General features: G+C 35.3%; 1 protein-coding gene across 1 annotated transcript in view; it reads right to left on the bottom strand.

Moving 5' to 3' along the window:
* Positions 1-22,897, bottom strand: part of LOC149900492 (uncharacterized) — a 58,757-nt gene that overhangs the window by 9,689 nt on the left and 26,171 nt on the right. The window contains exons 2-13 of the mRNA XM_090112322.1: positions 13,699-13,781; positions 12,267-12,413; positions 10,383-10,573; positions 9,149-9,380; positions 5,480-5,620; positions 4,454-4,775; positions 3,835-4,124; positions 3,208-3,401; positions 2,726-2,909; positions 2,166-2,367; positions 1,691-1,884; positions 239-407 (exon numbers count right to left, since the gene is read on the bottom strand). Coding sequence (XP_089968448.1) covers positions 239-407; positions 1,691-1,884; positions 2,166-2,367; positions 2,726-2,909; positions 3,208-3,401; positions 3,835-4,124; positions 4,454-4,775; positions 5,480-5,620; positions 9,149-9,380; positions 10,383-10,573; positions 12,267-12,413; positions 13,699-13,759 — 2,327 coding nt within the window. The 5' untranslated portion in view covers positions 13,760-13,781. The remainder of the gene's footprint in view (positions 1-238; positions 408-1,690; positions 1,885-2,165; positions 2,368-2,725; positions 2,910-3,207; positions 3,402-3,834; positions 4,125-4,453; positions 4,776-5,479; positions 5,621-9,148; positions 9,381-10,382; positions 10,574-12,266; positions 12,414-13,698; positions 13,782-22,897) is intronic.

Genomic DNA, 22,897 nt, shown 5'->3' on the forward strand with positions numbered 1-22,897 from the left:
TGCTGCTGGCATGCCCAGTGATGTTCTGCAACGGTGAAGCCAGTGCCGTGACATTGCAGCTAGCTAACCCGTTGTTTATAACTATAATATGTATTTTTAAAGCAAACATATTATTATGGCATACCTCATTGTACGATTTGTACGAACCATGCTTATCCAACGAAACCCAGTTAGTATACTATGCAGTTGTGTTGGATAACCTTCTTAAGCGCTTCTTTATTAGCCATTTAACACCTACCTCCTCTGCTGACAAGGCGAGTGGTGCTTCACATCAGTACACGCGGTACCACATCCAGTCGCACAACACCGCTGTTCCCCAGAACACTCGCTGTCCGAACGACACGCCCACTCGCACGCACCCGTCCATGGGACTAGGTACGGGCATTGACCGGTTTTGCGGGGCAGACCTATAGAAAAAATTAAACATTACAAATACAAATTGCAGGTCAAAACAATTACAAACAACGGTTAGAAAGTTGTCATTTGAACATTATTATTATAAATTCATATTAATTTGAACATTTTATTATGAGTTATAACTTTTTCAATGCCGTAAACATTCAAATGCCATTCCAAACAATCCGCGAACACCTACCATAAAAAATCTAAAAAATCATGCCAAACTCCAACCAACTCACAAACACATCTAGTTATAATCCCACTCAACCAACTCACAAGCAGGTACAGGCGGGCAGTAGTCCGCGTCACACGCCACATCCACCAATGCGCAGGCGCGTCCCTCAGCACACGTGACGTCAGCACACGGGTCCCGGCACCGGCACGTAGTACAGCGGCAGTTCACACACACAGCTATACTCACAAGCAGGTACAGGCGGGCAGTAGTCCGCGTCACACGCCACATCCACCAATGCGCAGGCGCGTCCCTCAGCACACGTGACGTCAGCACACGGGTCCCGGCACCGGCACGTAGTACAGCGGCAGTTCACACACACAGCTATACTCACAAGCAGGTACAGGCGGGCAGTAGTCCGCGTCACACGCCACATCCACCAATGCGCAGGCGCGTCCCTCAGCACACGTGACGTCAGCACACGGGTCCCGGCACCGGCACGTAGTACAGCGGCAGTTCACACACACAGCTATACTCACAAGCAGGTACAGGCGGGCAGTAGTCCGCGTCACACGCCACATCCACCAATGCGCAGGCGCGTCCCTCAGCACACGTGACGTCAGCACACGGGTCCCGGCACCGGCACGTAGTACAGCGGCAGTTCACACACACAGCTATACTCACAAGCAGGTACAGGCGGGCAGTAGTCCGCGTCACACGCCACATCCACCAATGCGCAGGCGCGTCCCTCAGCACACGTGACGTCAGCACACGGGTCCCGGCACCGGCACGTAGTACAGCGGCAGTTCACACACACAGCTATACTCACAAGCAGGTACAGGCGGGCAGTAGTCCGCGTCACACGCCACATCCACCAATGCGCAGGCGCGTCCCTCAGCACACGTGACGTCAGCACACGGGTCCCGGCACCGGCACGTAGTACAGCGGCAGTTCACACACACAGCTATACTCACAAGCAGGTACAGGCGGGCAGTAGTCCGCGTCACACGCCACATCCACCAATGCGCAGGCGCGTCCCTCAGCACACGTGACGTCAGCACACGGGTCCCGGCACCGGCACGTAGTACAGCGGCAGTTCACACACACAGCTATACTCACAAGCAGGTACAGGCGGGCAGTAGTCCGCGTCACACGCCACATCCACCAATGCGCAGGCGCGGCCCTCAGCACACGTGACGTCAGCGCACGGGTCGCGGCACCGGCACGTGGGGCAGCGGTTGGCGCCAACTTCGAACCCGTAGTCGCAGCCCATACGGCAGGTTAGCTCGAGACAGGATAGTTCGGTGCGAACCCTGGTGAAAATGTTTGGGGATTAGTAGTGAACTAATCATTAACTAGTGCTTATAATATGGAACATAAAGTAAAAAAAATGTATACAGGGACGAAAGTGTAATAAAAATCTAAATAAACTATTAATGCAAAATTTTATTCAATCTTCTATACGCGTTGAGGGCGACGATTTTGGTATTTTTTAATCTTGCCAAAGAAGTTTCACTTCTGACACGTGTGTTTAGCACACACGCTCTTTTTTTTAAAGGAAGATTAAAATATATCTATCATTAAAGTAGCTCACTTGTCACAATCTATATCAGTTCCATTACTAGCAGTGTCCGGTATCTCAGTTCCAAAGGTGTCGACACACCAGCAGCGGCCATTTGCACATTGACGTGATGTAAAGGAGCCATCTGCTTCACAAGTCGGTGCGGGAAGGGCAAGCTTCATACCATCTACAGTACCCTCCATTTTTTCGTCAAAGTCGCGTAAGTATTCGCACACTGGAATGGTAACATACGATACATTATAGATATGACAAATTCTGAATTAAGTAAGTTAGCGTAGTTCAGTAGCATTTACATACTATTATGTATTTGACACTGATCTTTTGTGTTGGTAAGGTGTGCTAAAAATTAGAATAACCCTATTTGAATCTCTAACATCATGCAACAATTCCTCTAATTTGATACATCTTATTCCAATAAAACCTGATTTGTAAAAATTAAACTGTAAAAAATCACCAGACATAATAAACTGCTAAGACACTTACATTTACAAAGATTTAAAAGACATTAAAATATGAGGGTAGTTATTTACACAGATTTTAAAAAATGAAGGTAGGTAGTAAAAACAACTCACTAGTCGGCGTATCATCAACTCGATCTGTTTGCAGTTTGATCTTATCCGAGTCCACACAAATTGGCCCACAGTTGGACGTGGAACAACACAATAGTCCATCTTCACAGTTACCATCAAGGCAAGATGCGGTCGAGTTCAGACTGCACATCGCTTCCGCTTCTGACCCACATGATTCGAAGTTAATCTGGGATTTCATGAATATTTGGGTAAATACCAATTACACTAGAAAGCTTTGGTTTAATATGTTCCAAAAGCTGTACTTTTTAGCTACCTACTTAGTACTTTTAGTTTTATATGTTGAATTGACATAATATGATAAAGGGTATTTTTTGAATCTTCGCGATACAAGGTTGAGAAGCTAGATTTTAGAGACGGAAATAATAATTGAATGCCCCAATAACCATCGCATATTTTCTTACATTCTATTTTGCCATTTTAACTGCTAGACACTAAACAGAACAAATCTACCAAAGGTTAATTACCTCAATAACCTCGCTATCAGTGGAGTTATCGCCAACATCAGGACAGCACACATCCCCACCAGATCGACGCGCGGTTACACAAATATGTCCCAATGGACAGTCACGTTGAGTTCCGCAGGATACTACTGAGCCGTCTTCATCTGTGGCTGGTACTCCCACTTCGCATGGGTTCTCGTATGATACACGTGGTCGACCTGCGTAAGTAAGTCAAATTTTGATTTCCGTTATAAGAGTGCATGTGTTGTGATTGAAAACAATATGACTATGCGATATTGCGGTCGATCTGAGTAAGTTCGGATTAAAAAAATAATGTGTGTAAACTGAATAAGAGATTTCAATTTCATACGGAAAATTACTTTATAAGCATAAAAAAATAATTTACAGGATTTGGAATGGTTTAAGAACTAGATAAAGAAATCAGACGATATTAATATATATTATACCAGTTAATTATTTAAATATAGTTTACGTTTGTGACAGTTAAATATTAAAATCGGTGGTAAATGTTAAAAATACGTAACGACGCGACGATTCGAAAGTGCTTCTAAAAGAAGTCTAATTGAATAAATAAATGTTTGAGTTTGAGTTATTTCCTTTTTATGCGTGATAGCAGCGTCCAATACTCACACACAGGATAGCCCGTACAGAACTCGCCGGTACAGTCCGCGTCCCGCACGCGCACGCACTCTTCCCCACCGGCGCACGGGAACCCTTCGCACGGGTCATCGCACTCGCACGTCGCACACCCGTCCGCACCGCTCTTGTACCCGTACTCGCACACACCGGCGCAGAGTGCTCTTGCACATGCTTGGAGACTTCGCCCCCCGGTGCGTGCGGGGTGAGGGGTGGGGGAGCATGTTACAGTAGCAGACGGACCCATGGAACCGCGCAGTTTGTTGCCTTCAGTGTCAACGCACCTGGAATGTATGTTATGGTAAAGTGGAATGGCATGATAATAATTACTCTATAACAAACAAAACATTTTCTATGTAAAACAGATGTTTGTGTGTTAGTTGAAGTTGTGTGGAACAAAATATGTCTTATTGATGCAATAATGCAATGCAGTAAAGCAAATTAGGGAGTAAGTACGAATACGGAATAATATGATTAACAAATACAAAAATATGAAACTCATAATTAAATTGGAATCAAGTTAAAAATTCAGTAACTGTAAATTTTGAAAATCTGAACCAAAAAAAGATAAATTGACCTTAATATGAAATCTATTCGATATATATAGACTTACCAACAGACCAGTCCATTCCTAGAACACTGCCTTGACTGGAACGAGCCATCATCAGCGCATTGTGGCACATACCCCCTTCCTTCCTTCTCACTAACCACCAATAATTCAGCCAACATCTTCTGTTGACTACACATGGTCACATTGTGTGGTAATGTACAATGTCTTCCACATTCACCGCCATCACAGCACTTCTGCATTGATGGACATTCCAGGTCGTGGGCACAAGGGGTGCCACAGTCCAGGTCGGTTGTGGAAGGAACTGGGCATGTTCCTGCCTTTTGCAGTTCTAGAGACGCTGGGCAGCATACGCCGTAGTCGTTTCCTGGGTGTGAATTGGAATTTAAGTATTGGAAGTCTGAAGGCAAGGAATTGTAAATGTATGAGTTTCATAATAAAACACCAAATGGCTCTGGTGACATTATGAAACTAAAAAAAAGACGTGTGGCACTCGGGGACTGCCGCGGTAAAGCTATTGCATAGCATGCCTTCAAGCCACACCTCCGAGCCCGTCGGAGTGGGGAGCGTGAGGTTTTTTTCGTTACGGAATTTTTGGATTCAGTCCCCGCTCTCAAGGCCCGCGATAGAAGCTATGCAATAGCTTAATAACTTTTATTTAAAAGAAGCTTGTAAAGGATATAAGGATAAAAATACGGAATGAAAATAATGAATCGCGAATACTCGGAAAAAAAGTTAACATGCCTGAAAGTTTCTGTATCGATTTAAAATTTCCCAAATATCAACTTTCGGGTTCATATAAAAGAGTAAGTTTGTGAGAATTTATTTCAACAATCGTTTACCAACATTTCGCGCGGGTAATATTGCATTCCAATTAGATGAGCGTGTAACAAAAAACTCCAATCGAGCATGTTGGTATTTTGCACAAAAAGCGCCAACTATATCTATCACATAAGATTGGCATGCGTGAACAATGATTAACCGTGACAATCGACTGGCACTCCGGTATTTATAATCCATTGTTTTCAAGCATATTTGGTTAGCGTAAATAAGACAATGGGCGATTGATACCTGATTCAACTAGGCATCTGTAGAGCGGGGGACAGTTTGGTTTTCCTGGATCCGTTCCGCAGAGGAAAGGCCGACTCGTTTCTGATATTAGCAATGGCTCTCCAACAGGACAGATGTTTTGAAGACTACGTCCTCTTTTACCTGAAATATCATATTTTCCTTTTAAAAATGAGCCTATAAATAATACCTTATTTCGTAATGTTAAAACACGATATTAAGGGCTTAGTGTGAAAGCTGAGTACTGTTTATAGGAGCTTTTATATATAAACGCATTCCAGTTAATTAATGTTTTATATTATAATGATTACACTAACGGTGGTTTTAATTAGCAATATCTTGCACAAAGAGGCAATCTTTACATGCACTTTGTACAACATGCCCTTTGGCTATAGAAAATTATAATTCCCTTTTCATTTTAACAGCTTTATGAAGAATGAAACAGCTTTATTTGAGCGACCATATAACACACGTGCACACTAAAATATGGTGAATTTGCTTGGAACTGACAAGGTAATTTATAGAATAATAAGATCTGACAGTCAAGCAAGAGCTCCGGGGCTTTAAGATAATTAACTGGAGCCTTTTGAAGTGTCACTTTTGTGTACGCTGGATATATATAATGAGCTGGCAGTTGTAATACTCCGAGCGAGTGTATTTGGAGGAATTCAAGTAGGAAAACTCGATACTTTCTTCATATAAATGTTGCAGTGAAATGTGTAGCGTAAAAAAATGCACTATGAAATCGAGCATTTATACGTAAAAAGTTCAATTTAAAAAGGAATAGATTTAAGTTAATAATTAATATTATAATAATTCGGTAATAATTATTGTAATAAATATGGATTTTGTATTGGATTTGGATGGATTTGATATGGATTTTGATGGAAGAAAAAAAAAAAAAGTGTGTGCGTGTAACCTTTACGCGCGATTGAAGTAAAACTTCTTTGGCGTTGACGACATATATCACTGAAATGATTAAATATTAACTTAAATAAATAAATATTATATTATAATTTAATTATATTTATTATTCATGTGCTTTACAAAGATAATTTAAATGTTATATTAATATTATTCATTCGAAACAGGTAATTGAATGTCATAATAATTTCTTACGTACGAAATTATAGGTTTGTGATAACTATAATGTGAAACATAAATTTTACTCTCTAAATTTGCTACTTTTCTTGAAAATACGCGTTGTTGAATGAAGTCGAGAAGTATTCATAGATAAATCAAATTTTTCTTCTAAAAAATCAATTAACAGCTGAGATTCCTGAGAGCGAAAATTAACATTAAAATCTCCAGTTAGAATCATCGGTAATTCATGATAATTACTATTTAAAAGTCGAGAACCTTCAATTGTGAAGTGAAGTAATTGCTGATGAATAAATTTTATGATATTTGTCAGGCTAGTATTTGTAGAAATATAAATAACAACGATAATCACAGGTTGGTCATTCGTATTAACACATCGAACCAAGGCGATGTCACCAATTTGTGAAACCTCATCGGAAATTTGTGATAATATCGTTTGTGAAATATTTTGAATTGGTGTTACATTGTTCAGTGTATCTGTAGATGAATGATATACAGCTACTCCACCAGCAGTTGAGTTGGGTCGTTTGTATTGGGTAACGCAATAAAAATTTTCAATAAGAATTTGTTCGTCATTTTTCATCCAAGTTTCGGAAAATAACAGCAATGTGGACCTTTTTAATACTTTATCATTCAGATCAGAAACATGAGCACGTAAACTTTGGCAGTTGAAGGAAAATAGTGTAATGTTACTCTCATTTACAAGGTTATATAATTCTTCCTGTTGTGTTATTAGGCGAGAATTTGAAAGTCTTTCAAATTCACACTGTAAATCAACTATTCCCCCTGGACGCTTTCTTCCATGATAAAATTTGTTGTCATCGGTGTTTGAGACAATGAACAATCCATTTATATCAGTTACTCGTGATAATGCTACATATAACAGCTGCTGACTGTGACTTTTATTGTATTCATAAACGATTTGATCAAAAGTACCACCTTGAGACTTATGTATTGTAAGCGCACAAGCAGATACTAACGGAAAGTGATTTCTCTTTGCAAATATTGTCTTATTTCTATTCATTGGTACAGATGACGATCTTCATAAAATTGGGACTGCTGTTCTACTAATGTTTAGAGTTTGAATATGATGGGCAGCTTTTTTCCTAATTTTCTCTCCTATCTTACCAGGAAACTCAAGCCATAAGCGTATGATGTTATCACTGTCATCACGTTCAATATACACTAACTTTCCAACACAACCGTTGGCTAAGCCATCAGATACATCAATATTGGTTGTAATAATGTAAAATTTGTTAAGAACTAATATGATTTCATAAGGCGATCCTCCTGTATCAATAACTGACATTTTATGAAATTGTTGGCGTGTTGGCGTACATATGCTTCTTGTTCAACTGAATGACAACCTATATACATATCTGTTGCTATGGATACTACTTTGTCTTCAGCAATATTTAAAATAGATTGATTATAATCCGCAACATGTTTATTTTTATTTTTAATTTACTTATTTTAAAAGTAATAAATAAACAAGTATATTTAGAGATTTTCAAAAAATTTTGCAATTTAAAATAATGTTTTTAAAACTGTTGAATTTTTCATTCACTTTGCTATTCACAATTGATCCGTTTGAAAATTTGAAAATAAATAAGTAATCCTAATTGATTATGATATTTGCCACTATATAGCTGGCGTATAAGTCAAGAAGCGTGTAGTATATGACATATACTTACAACCAATCAGAATTATTATTTTTAAATGGCGGAAACTACACAGACGCGTTACTTCCGTCAGAAAAAAAATCTGAGTTACTCCCTAGTCGCGCCTAAAGAAGTTTTACTTCAAAAACTGAAAATGAAAATGAAAAATATATTTATTTCATACACACAATTTTTCAATGATAGAAAATTGATGGGTCGTTTTCATGTTCATGCTCATGCTCATGTTCATGCTCATGCTCATTCTCATGTTCATGTTCATGTTCATGTTCATATACATGTACATGTTCATGTTCAAGTTCATGTTCATGTTCATGTTCATTTTCATTTTCATGAAAAAAAAATGTTGTGTTGCCTTATTCTTCACTTCACTGTTATTGCACGCCTCATAAGCGAAGCGTTGAGGTGGGTACTACTGTCACTTCGCGCAAAACATCTGATTTTTCAAACTTAAAATGTCTTTATGTATCATACATTGCACTTGTAAGATAATACATACACACACATATTAAGAAAAAACACTATTTTTAACGTTCATGATATTTTTGATGTCATTTTTGTTATTTAAACTAGTTAAAAAGCAGTTTAAAAAAGTTCTGTCTTGGACGTCCGTGTGTCTGTATGTGCGGATCCTTTTTCTTGTTAACACGATAGCGACCGAAATACTTTACTAATCGAGTCTTTTTTTTTCTCTTACGCTTGAGTATGCTCAGGAATAGAACCCTTTCATTTTTCGGGGTCTGATTCGATGTGGTTTAATTGTTATTAAATAAACAAAAATAATAATTAATAAATAATTATTAAAAAAAAATTATGAGGCGTGCACTTTTGGATTTTCCAAACTATTTGAATCTACCAGGAGAGCATACCCCACCAAGAAGTGTATACTCACACGTCGGCACGGGCGGGCAGGGTGGCCGCAAACAGGGCGTTTCCTCCAGCTGGCACGACAACTGTCCCGGGCAAGTGACTCCCGTACACGGATCTCGACACTTGCACAATGGACATCCCCGTGAGTCTAGTTCGAACCCGAGCGGACAGAACATCCTGCACATGTGCGCGGAACAGGCCGCCGTTTGTGTGCAGTTCACTAGGCCGGCAGCGGGCGCGCGGGTACCAGGGATCTAGGAAAACATATGCAAAGTTCTGAAGAATAGAAATATTTTAAGTTAAAAAATATTTATTTAGTAGTTTTTTTAGTCATTTAGATATCCTTTAATGCATTTAAATGCTTGTCGTAGTGGTAACATCTCGCTCTTCCTTACACTTTTTTTTTAAGAATAGAAAACGTCTATCATCTAGCGGGAATAGGGCATAATTTTATTCTTCTAAGCATTTATATGTTATACAACAAAAAATTATGCACGAATGCGAATGAAATCATCTGATGGTACAGTCGCGGTCGCTTTCTCAAAGTGCGTAATTATGTATGTCGTAGTATGTTTACACATCATAATTATGGTTGCCATCTGAATTTAATTTGATGCAGATAATATTATAATCAGACGTCAACTAAGACGCTTTTGATGATACCTCATTAATTGTAAAATTATGATAGTAGCTTTGAAGTTATGGCACACCAGCTGTGGTTATGATGCAACAGATGATATGGAACAGTATTTATGGCTTAGATCTTAACCGTCATTAGGGCATTACAGCATTAATGACGTCATAAGTAGGTACGTTTGTTTATGTTAGTAAAGTAAATATTAAAAAAATATTATTATGAAGAGAAACTTAAAATATACCTAAAAATTATTTAGATTAGTCGGTCTCTAAATTGTAGCATTCCTATTTAATTACTTGGTTAGTTTAGCGGTTAGCCTATACGATAGTGATTATAATTTCCATTTCATTTGGATATATTATTAATTGGAAGAGCTGTAGATAGATTTTGTAAACATGATATCAATTTTAATTAAACCGGCATAACGAATTTACCAGCTTTGAACTTGTAACTAATTACTTACTAACAGATTATGATGGAATTTACGAAACTAACTTGTATGAAGTAACATTGAAATGAAATAATCCTTCATAAAGTTATATATCTTCCAAATAAAATAAAAAAGATCAATCATTGACCACATGAAAAGTGTCATCCAAAAAACTAAAAGAATACGCACCTCAAAACCCGCAGGATCAACACACCAGCAAGAACTGACGATCTCATTATCGCACTGTATCTCTTCAAACTCGCCGTCACTCTGCCTGCACCTTGGTGTCCTGAGGGACTTTAGGCCGCGGCCAGAACGCGTGTTTTCAGCCGCTAGCGCGCGCGATATACGCTCTGACGAGAGCTTTATGTTCTCACAGCCTGGAAGGAATAATGTGGTGAATATTTGAGGTAAATCGAATACTTTAGTATTCGAGGTTTTGTTTAAATAAAGTGTTTGTTTTTGATGCGATGAAAATGCAAATGTTAAAAAAAATTACGCAAAAAATGTAATTTGGGTAATTTTGTTCGTTTAAAAAGATTAAAATACTTCGTATTGTTATAAAACTACATAAATATTCAAGTAAAATACATTTTTAACTGTTATACTCTAATGCCAAATTTCATTTAACCCAAATGAGACAATTAAGACATTATCACGATAAAATATTACGTGCGATAAATTAAAAGACATTGGCGTTCTATAAATCCACACCTACACAAAACTATTTAAAAGAAATCGTGTCGTTATCAACACTAAAATCGAGCGAGAACACCCCATTTTCACGACAAGCCTTTAGCCTTCACTATACCTAGATTAAAAACCCGACAGTCACGGTAGGCTATAAATCTGCGTCTTGGAAACTTTTATTTGGCAATGGGATTGTATAGACTTCAACATGTTACGGGGACTGGACCAAAATACCTATTTTCCAACTCCATTTTGCAAGGGACCGGATATACCCCACTCCAATGTAATTTAGAGGTTTCACGGGTATTGCTACGTTGCCTTTGTCGACTCTATTTAATATTCATGGAATATAATTTACGGTGGCTCTCACTAATTTGATTTTGCATCGCTTATGAATAATGTGTCTATTGTTTGTGTAATTTGGAACATATTGTTCTATCAAAGAGATTATATAAAGCTTTTTTGTTGAAGTAAAGGATGGCCTAGCCTACATTGTCTAGCCTGTACTAGCCTGTGTCTAGACTTCCAATAGAGTAGGATTAAACTCAACTAAGTGAATGTGCGTAAAATTAATTTAAAAATATAGCGGTAATATTATTTGCAATGTGGTAGTGTAACTCCAAGAGCCAAGGGAATACCCATCTACCGCGCAAAGAAGAACTTAATACAACTTAAGCACTGGATCGTCCATTAAAATTCAGACCATCGCGTGATCGTCAATGAGATTTGGAGTTTGAGTTTATCACAATATTATTCATGTCGTTAACAATTATGCAAGGTATATTAGATGCAGTACTAACAGGTGTGTTATGTAAGCAATGTTTGTAAATAATGAGTGCCAGCGTTGGTCAGAACTTCTATTATTTCGGTCGGCCATTACGTAAACAGTGCAATGATCTGTGAAGCGAAAATAATGAATCCATTACCAATCCATTGGTGTGCCTATTTTGAGTGTATTTAGTTATCAAGGATATTTACCTTTATCCTGTGCTATAGAGGCTAAAATTCTGGTCTATTTTTATAGAATACTTAATCCGTATCCCATGGGTTTTTTTGATTTTGATTTTTGATTTTTGATTTGTAGCGAAAACTTTTTGCTTGTGTGATTCAGAACGAGGTGTCGCTACACAGTGAAGCCCTGGATGAACAAGCACCCGCTTCCGCTGGACACCTATATTCTTTACTCCACGTTCAATTTCACAATTAAATACTTACCAGTAAACAAAGGGTCCACACAAGCCTGTCCACACGAAGTATTGCAGCAGATCTGTTCCCCGCACTCATCGCCGCTATAACATGGTGACACCCTGGATGAACAAGCAACCGCTTCCATTGGACACCTATGGGAACTACGTGCTTACAATTTCACAATTAAACACTAACCAGTATACAAAGGGTCGACACAAGCCTGTCCACACGAAGTATTGCAGCAGATCTGTTCCCCGCACTCATCGTCGCTGTTACACGGGGACGCTCTGGGTGGACAAGCGCCCGCTTCTGATGGACACCTGCCTCTAAGCTCGGCGCTAGCTGTTGGAATAAATAAAAAATCTGATATATTTTAATATTTTAATTATTTTCGTATCTTTTAAGCAATATTATATTTAAGTTTTAAACTGACTGCGACGTTCTGAAGTTCTGAATTCATGACCTATTTTTATGGCATAACTTAGGATAGCATAATATTATGCTTTGTTACTTTTACATGCATTTAGCGCTATTATATTATGTATAGGATCTTTTACGTAAAAATTATTCTTCGAGCTGATGGAAAATGGTAAATCTATGTACCTAATAAAGATTAAAATGTGCTTCAGAAGTCTAATACCTAAATACTCACCTAATTTTTTTGAGTTTGAGTCGTACTCTACACCATTACTTTAAGATGAAAATGAATTTGTTTGTGTATAATATGAATGTGTGAAATAGAATTAAGAACTAAAACCAATGGATATCAATTATTATCAATGAATACAGTCGATAACAATAATTTACAGTATAACTGAAGCGATTTGCGCCACTGCTGATACACAACGCAATCGTATTGAGTTAATAAACATTAGATTCAATAGACAGGGGCCAAATCTTGGACAGTATTCATTATATTAGAATTATATTACTGTCTGTCTATCAATTTCTCATCTTATTTGCATATTATGTTCACATTTTCTTTGCTTTATGCACACATAATAGTCGGAACTTATTATTATAAATAGAGACTTAACTTTCCGTTCTTCTCGAACTTAGTTATTAATATCTCATAAACGCAAACTTGTATTTAAAACAAAGTAGACTTAAGGGTTAAATAATAGCAGCAAATAATTGGAGTCTGCGTTCAAAGCGAAATGCTTCAAAGGTATAAAATCCTAAAGTTATTGCGGTTTTCGTCATAAACTTTGAAAATGTTGCAGCTTTAATGTGCGTGTGTTAGTTACACTGCACGTACTTATGGAGCAGTATTCTCATTGACTGTGATTTTATAGTTTCTCTAGTACCTTATAGTTACGCTTTTAAAATAAGTATAAGCATAGATAGGCCAAAAAAAATAAATATTCTCAAGGATGTCATTTGCCAGATGATTGATGTTTTATTAGCAAACATTGATATACTGACGCTATTTAATGATGTAGAACAAATCAAATAAATAAGAAATACAGTTCAAAATTATCATGCGGAAGAAACGCAGCTGAAAACTTGTATAATGAAACTGTACGTAAACGTGTAAATAGTTTTCTAATTTCTAAAAAATAAAAATAGGGATAAAAATTTAAACTATTTTTACTATTAATATTTATGTACTTAATTTTATCCATACCTTGTTGCATGAACAGCAAGACAGCGCAGAGCAGCGCCGTCCTCACCGCGCGTGTCGACATCGCTGCATTACACACAGGGGTCCTAGAACAATACATACATACTTTTAGTATATTTACAACTATCAATAAACAAAAGATATATAAATTATATGTACCTATGTGGTAGGTATGCACTGAAGATCTACTAAAAGCAGATACGAGAGCGAATTATACCAATGTGAAATCATTGAATCAATCAATCAATTTGAACATTATCCTCAAGTCATTGCGTTGGCAGGACAAACCCAAACACGGGATAGCCTTGTATACGCAATTATATGCGATCTTAAGCAACAGCACTGCACAGGATTGCCAAATCGTACATTTCCTTGATACAAAAGATCTACAAAGTACACTTTGTAATTACTGCAATCTGTTTTATCGAAGCTTATATGGATTGTACCGTTTCCGTTTGAAGTATCATTATTTAGTTCCTATCTTCATTGAAAGATTGATGGACAATTTTATTGAAACGTAAAAATTATACATGCTCTATTTAACTCTTGCTCGTAATTCAACAGCTGCGTTGTCAACAATGTTTCTTTTTCTTCAATGTTCTATACGACGAAAGAAAAAGCAGAGGTAAGTAGACCTATCTAATAATGATAATGACGTAATACCTTTGTTAGCAATCAAAAGCTCGTTTTGCACCACTATTAGCAATGGTGTCCCAATTATTTCGCGTAATGATCGATAAAAAATGTAATAAACAAAAGATCACGTCTTCAATTATTGATATTCAGAACGTGTGAGCGCGCGGCCTCGTGCCCGTTGGGATCTCCCGCGTGCTTGTTCGTTGCATTACATTCTGTATTCTGTTTCGGATGAGTCTCGATTGCATCTACGCTTGCCTAATTATTATTTGCGTAGATCTCTAGTATAATATTATGAAGGCATCATCTATCGGCAAAAATGCCAAAACAAAGGACGGACATAGGTAATTATTGCTAATAATAATGTTTAATAAAAACAACAAATAAATAATTTAACCAAAAATCTCCTACCTCTGGATATTACGCAACGTTACGTCTATTATACGGATGCTAATTATCACTTTCTCTTTCTCCGAAATTGTATTGTCATTGAACCCAAACGTACGTAGGACGTACCGTATTGTTAACTTATTATTGCAGCAATTAATTTAAGTCACATTGTATTTAAATTTTATCACAGATCACATTATTCAATCGTTGTACAACTTTCAGATATTTTTTCTTTTCATTGCTGTCAAATTAAAAAAAAGAAAATTCGCGCTAAGTTTTTTTAGTAAAATGGTTGTGCAATGTTGTAATTTTCATTATGAATTTAATTTTTAGATGTTAGTTAATTAAACACATAATTAATATGTAATTATTAAAATATCTAAGATTAAAATATATTCATATTATTTTCTTATTCATAACTAATTAACATTGAATTCGAAATTTGACGTTTCTAAACTGTTTTTGTTTATTATTACAACCAGCCAGTCTTTTCAAAATTTAAATTTAGAATGCGGTCTAATGAACTATGCTTTGCAACGTCACCCACTTATAGACAACAGAGTATAAAAAAAAGAATTATTGTAAAGTGTCCTCTGGCTCGTCATGTAAAGTGATTGAACTCTGTGACGCGAAGCTTGGAGTGACGCAAGACCCGAGTGAAAGGCTGCCAAGTCATTCAGTAAGACTTTCTTGCTTGAGAAATTGTTAGACTAAGCCTAACCCTTATTATTATAAAACATGTTTTATTACTGACGATTCGAATAACTATGTTTACGATTAAGTATGAATGCGAATTGAGAGAGAAAGAATCTATTTTGTTGATAAATAACTTTTTAAAAGCATAAAAAGTTATTTCGATTCGCTAATATCTATTCCTATTATATCAAATAACATATCTAGGTATCATTGCTGAGAGTTGCAAGTCTGAACTTTTGAATACTTCAAGTTACCTACATATTTTATGAACTTCATTAGAATGTCTGTTTCTCCTAGTAAATTGAAGCGATCAAATTACAATTTTAGTTCTCATATCATAGAGACATTTTGGTGAGACCATAATATATGAGTTAAGTTTAAAACGACTTAGCGTGGGCATGACACTAGAGAATTCAAGTAACCGCATATGAGTTAACTTGGAAACAATTACAAACTCTGAAAATTAACTTTGAGTTTCTTGGAATTTACTTAAGAGGATAGTTGGAAATTGACTACTTCTATTTTCTCAAGTTATAGACTTTGAATTGTTCCGTCTTTTTGTTTGCGTTTAATTTAATTTAATTTTTCTAGATCCTTGTGTTGTAATAATTATTTCCAGCTATTTTACACTTTGTTTGAGTCTAAATGAACTTTACCTTTAAATCTAGGCTTTTAAACTTCATAATGAACATCAATTTTGATAAAATTGACAACAACACTCTACGATATATACCTACTAGAATAAAACTTTTGTTATAATTTAAAAGTCTGTACTTTTCTCTCATATATGTAGGTATATCACGGCGCTGAAATCTGTTTTAATTTAAATTTTGTATTGATCGAAGTTTAGCCCTTAAATACTTGTTTAGACCTTCTAGCTTCATCTGATTTTGAAACGATTTCACCACTAGCTACTCTATAACTAAATAATAAATCTAAATCTAAAGCAAATATAAATAACAGTTAGATAATAAAAATAGACAAAAAAGATAACCTAATTTACCTATTTGAAATACGAGGTATATTGGATAACGGATTGATATCCCTCAGGGATACCAATAGTTATCGAATTTCATGTGGAATACACCTAAATATTTTAAAACTTTGATACCTATAAACATTTCGTTTTCCTACTGACTGATTTGCGTAGACTCAAACTTTGAAATAACTACTTATATTTATTATGTTTTTTAAGTATTATATAAAAGACGCGTTTTTAGGGTTCCGTAGCCAAAATGGCAAAAACGGAACCCTTATAGTTTCGTCATGTCCGTCTGTCCGTCTGTCCGTCTGTCCGTCTGTCACAGCCGATTTACTCGGAAACTATAAGTACTACAGTGATGAAATTTGATGGGAATATGTGTTGTATGAACCGCTACAAAAATATGACACTAAATAGTAAAAAAAAGAATTGGGGGTGGGGCCCCCCATACATGTAACTGAGGGATGAAATTTTTTTTTTCGATGTACATACCCGTGTGGGGTATCAATGGAAAGGTCTTTTAAAATGATATAAAGTTTTCTAAAAAACATTTTTCTTAAAGTGAACGGTTTTTGAGATATCAGCTCTCAAAGTCGTAAAAAGTATGTCCCCCCCCCTCTATTTTTATAACTACGGGGTATAAAATTCTAAAAAAAATAGAGGTGATGCATGCTAATTAACTCTTTCAACGATTTTTGGTTTGATCAAAGTATCTCTTATAGTTTTTGAGATAGGTTGATTTAACTGTAATTTATTATATTTGCTGCTACGGAACCCTTTGTGCGCGAGCCCGACTCGCACTTGGCCGGTTTTTATTTATTTTTAGCAGTTTGGAAATTTGCTATCAGACACGTTAAAATACACGAAATCACAAAGCGCCTACTTCTAATGACCTACTTTGCGACTGAGGTAACTATTGTAAAAAATATCTTACTAAAACGTACACTTAGCAAAGTTTCTTACGTAAAATATTATGTATTCAATTAAAATTTTAACTTTTGGACCAAAAATGTAATTTAAAATTTTATTAAATTACAGCACGTAGCGAAAAATTGTGAAAGTTCGTCTCCCCACGCACTGCTCAAAATAAAGAATTTGCTAATTTTAACTTGGGATTAGCAGGTATGCTATGGCATGCTTTCTCTGTCTATATTATATGTTATAGGTATATCTTATCCCTATAGAACATTCTTAAAAAAATCAGAATGTTAACCCCCTAATAAAAACATCTTCTGCCTAGATCTCGTTTCTATTACATTGATCTTCAATCGCGGCAGTTATCATATTAAAACTTTAAGATCGACCAAATAAGATGAACAAATATTTACATGTAAAGTCACATGACACTCACAATCCGCACATAGGAAAGCGGCTGCAAACAAATTGTATAAATAACTCATAATAGATTAGAAAGTGAAGTGAATTGGATTCCTTTTATTGAATACAAACGAGTGATGACAAATACATTTGGCCAGTATCGTGACCGTATTTCACGAGTCCGATGTTTGTTGGATTGGCGACCCTTCGAGCTGCTGTAAGAAAGTAAAATAAAAAAGCTAGATACGAACTACGAACAAAGGTAAGAGTAAAAATCTTTTGTAAAATTTACGTAAAACATTTTCACAATGTTATACAAACTGATCGTTGTTTACTATGAAAACGAAATTACGAAGCCAAAAGTTGACGAAACAATTCATAAAAATGTACAAGGTAGAATTTCATATTGTTGCAATTTAAAATAATTCCTTCTTTGAAGAAAGGAATCACTATTATTAGTTATATTCAGTATGTTACCTATATTAACGAGTGATTGTTTTGCACGCCTCATAAGCGAAGCGTTGAGGTGGGTACTACTGTCACTTCGCGCAAAACATCTGATTTTTCAAACTTAAAATGTCTTTATGTATCATACATTGCACTTGTAAGATAATACATACACACACATATTAAGAAAAAACACTATTTTTAACGTTCATGATATTTTTGATGTCATTTTTGTTATTTAAACTAGTTAAAAAACAGTTTAAAAAAGTTCTGTCTTGGACGTCCGTGTGTCTGTATGTGCGGATCCTTTTTCTTGTTAACACGATAGCGACCGAAATACTTTACTAATCGAGTCTTTTTTTTTCTCTTACGCTTGAGTATGCTCAGGAATAGAACCCTTTCATTTTTCAGGGTCTGATTCGATGTGGTTTAATTGTTATTAAATAAACAAAAATAATAATTAATAAATATTTATTAAAAAAAATTATGAGGCGTGCACTTTTGGATTTTCCAAATTATTTAATTATATAAGTATTCGGAATAAACCTTTCTAATGAAAACAATAGATATCTATTCTACTGGTTTAATAATCCTGCTATAGTGCCAATGCTAGTGCATGTTTATGATTTATATATCAAATATTTTGAAGCTCGTGACTCACTCTTGCACGAGAAAATAATTAAACCGGAATTTCGTTCTCTATCCAGACGAAATCTATGAATTCATAAATAATAATATGGTATTGTTATTGATGTACTTTTTCAATGAATATTAAACACCAGCATGCGGTTTCTAAGAAACATTCCAGTATGATACGTGACCTCAGCCTGTTCTTTGTTCATAATAAAAAAAAACAATGTTCTTTATGGTTTATGAAATCGTGTTAGGGTGACGGTTCGCGACTGGTTCAACTTTCGTTTTTATTCACAGCGCGGCAACGTGCGCGGCTGACATTGTTGACCTTTTGTGAAATCCTGTTCTGGAGACCTCATGAACACGGAATTATTTGATTTCACTAAACATTAATTCGTGAACTTGATCGAACCTTCAAAACAAAGAAGTAATATTTGCGTGTTGCGTGTAGAACTTTAGCTGCCCTTAAAATGTTTTGGAGAGATTTCCTTGTTAAAAAAACAAAAGATGATCTCAATTTGTAGCGTATTTTGTATTCATATCTTCATTTATAGTTATTATTGAACATTTTTGGCTTATAAATATTAATAAAATGAATTAAAGTATGATATTAAAGTAATAACTACTTTAATCTTTAAAATTTGCATTGCATGAAGAAAATTTGTCCCTAAATTTTAAAGATTTCCCTTGGGTATGTCAGCTACATCAATCTACGTAGTTAATTCTACGTTAAACTTGAAAGTTCCAGTGCAACGAAAGCATAAAAATTTTCTGCTTATTTTTAGGTAAATTAATTACTTTTTCCTAATCTAATTCTACAATTAAAAGTACTTAGGAGACTGATATTTTACTCTTATTGAATACGATTATAAAAATAAGACACATAAATTGATCAGTTCGAAACAAATTTTACATATTTTTTTGCGGAATAAAAGCTAAAATGTATTAAAAGTGCGTACATTTGAATATCATACGTAAAGATCGTTTCAATTTGTGAAATGGGAACATCGGAGTATATTTACTGGCATAACTTTGGCAATAATTTTGAAATGTTCACTTTATTTTCGACGATAAAAGAGATGAAGTAAAAATTAATGTTTTAGACTGACTGCAAATTTGAACTGTGGAAATGTACATAAAGTCTACGCTAACGCGGATTTTAAACTTTTTACATATTAAGTTTATTTCGATTTTTTGACGATTTTAAACTCTCTGTTAGTACTTAGTTTAACAAAAAATAATATTACGTAGTTCCATCAGTACAGAAAAATTTATTATTAAAAAATAAAACTATTACTGTATTATGAAAATACCTACGCAACATATTCGTTTTTAATGGATTTTTAAAGCAATTTATAATATGTCACTCATGTAATAATTTTCAGAACATGTTTTCTGGGTTACACGTGTACAATTTTCCTAGCGTTAATAAAAGCTCTGTGAATTTTCGCCAATATTAAAATTCATTAACCACTTTCAGTGTCGCTAAAATATTATTTCACAGTTATTTTATTGTTTTCAACCGACATAACATCAAAGGAGGAGGTTCTTAATTTAGCTGAATTTTTTATGAGTCTGATACCTCAGAACCTTCGACCGGGTGGACCGATATTTATGATATTTTTTATTTGAGAACCTTCCAGTTGGTCTGATTTAAATTTACTGTAGTTATGACAATTCGGAGACGGTTTAGTCCTTCATTAAAAATAAATTATATCTATATTAATTATAATTATTACATACATAGTAAAGAGACTCGTCTACATTGTACATAGTACAGTAGGTAAACATGTATCACACAGAAAAGCAAACATGTTGAGGATTACCACAATAATTAGTTACACATGACGTGACATAGTATCCGGCTTATTTATTTATTTTTACAATTCTCTCTGTAATGTCCGAATAAGAGTAACATTTCTCTAATTTTTAACTTTCAATTGTATACTATATATTGTAAATACTTACAATACTGTTCAGCAGTTAATGAGCCAAAAAACATATTCACATTTTTAGTAAGATATATAAGAAGAATAAACAACTGCAGATATAACAATATAGAGTGCCTTGCTTCCTGCATCTTAAAAATGCAATGTTTAAAAATAAATACGTTCTAGTTTCCACAATACAATGACTCCATTGAATAACTCGTTCATTCATATTTCTAGTACAGCCAGCAAAATGATATTGCCCCTTATCTCACGTACTCGAAGCCTCGGTGGGGTCGCCAGGGTCAAAGGTCGTACGATTTGCATACAAACGTAAATTATACGACCAAAACTCTACACAGTTTCTCATTTAAATTTGAATATTTCAAGTACACATTTTATACTCTGTGCATGTACGTTGTGCTTTTGATACCTGCTGGGCATTTAATTAAAATATATCCCGAAAGCAAGAATATTGAATAATATTATAATAGTGAAGTTAGTATATTTTTAAATTGAGTTAAATTATTAAGATATCGATTTGCAGATATTATATTTCATCATCTAGTTAGCTAATCGGTATTGTTATCTTTGTTGTCTGTATGTGACAAAACTTGGATAGTCCATCGAAAAGTGTCACGCTCACACGCACAAAAAAGAACTATTAATAGAAACCGTGCAGAACAACGATATTTCAGTACAATCAGACGTCCAAAGTCACAATCGTTGTAGCCGGTCTGCAATTTGTAACGTCAGTCGTGCCTGTAGATTTCACCCGCGCTATGTCGCATGAGCCTGCGGTGAAAGTGGCTCGGAACGATGCGTACAGATTATATTTATCTAATTATGATGTATGACGTGTCGCGGTCTGGCATGCGATAGTGCCTCGCGGGAGTGTCTGCTTTGAGTGGCTTTGACAACTAACTTTTGCTGGCTAAAGTGACCAAAGACTAAATTACTCGTGACGCTCCATAGTAATGATTTCATGAATACTAGTGAAGCTTGGACGGCACTTTGGTACATAAATATCTATGCATATCACTCATTTTACTCAAGGCAACGCTGGGATTTGCATTACTACATATAATACTTAGCCTTTCTCCCTAAGGGCTCTGGAACGATACAACATGCATTTTCCCATTTAAATATTGATGAAGGTACAAAAAAATACGTATTATCGAACATAAGAACCCCCTTTGCTTTTTGTTCTAAGTTAATCCTGTTATAATATTAACTATAAAGTTTGCCCAAGAGTATCGTTGCTTTTGCTTATGTGTGTCGATTCAGCAACGGTGTGTTGAAAGTTAATTGCGCCAAGTTATCTAAGAAACAAAAATAATATAATCTAGCGAAACAGCTAATAATGTGGATTGCTAACTTCTTATTATATTTCAACATCCACGTAGAAAATCTAATAATGATATAAGCCAATTTTCTAAGACGAAATTAGTTTTTATAGCCACAGAAAAATAACTTCAACTTGAAATAATGTAGAATACCTGGCTCGAAACATTAGGTATAACTAACCTAACATAATTTATTATAGGTACCTACACAATACATAAAAATTACTAGTTTGATCTCAAGCAAGCTCTTCCCCACTAATAATTATAATTGTTCACGTAATGCAAACAGTACCTATCTGATAAATAGATAACTATTATAAACCAACACTTAACAATTTCCTCTATTATGCACTTTGCATGTTTCGTGTAAGTACTTTCACATGCAAATTTCTAAAGATTATGATGTAATTACAAAAACAGGAATAAGATTGTTATATTATGGCGGAACGTCTTTGGTTAATCTAACATTATGTAACGGAGGAAACTATTATTTACAAATACATAGAGAATTTTTACTACAATATAACAAAAGAGCATATTTATTTATTATCACGATGATCCTTTGAAATTATTTCTGTCTATGCTTTCTAACTATACTAAGTTTCTACAAATGTATGTGTTCCTCTAAAAGGTGTGTTCTTTGTTTAATTTGCTTGCATAACTCTAAGTATAATAATGAGTTAAGAAAACTAACAAATATTAATAAAGCAAAATAACTTTTATAGAGCAGAAAGTTATAAAAACCTTAAGGCAATGAGCGCAAAGGATAAACCAGCAAAAGTAAATTTATGTCGATGAAAAAATAATATTCTTTGTTCTTTTTCATT

Source organism: Colias eurytheme, chromosome 18, assembly GCF_061535395.1.
Source record: "Colias eurytheme isolate Ceu_HAF_F1 chromosome 18, ilColEury1 Martin Lab GWU primary, whole genome shotgun sequence".
NCBI lineage: Eukaryota > Metazoa > Arthropoda > Insecta > Lepidoptera > Pieridae > Colias > Colias eurytheme.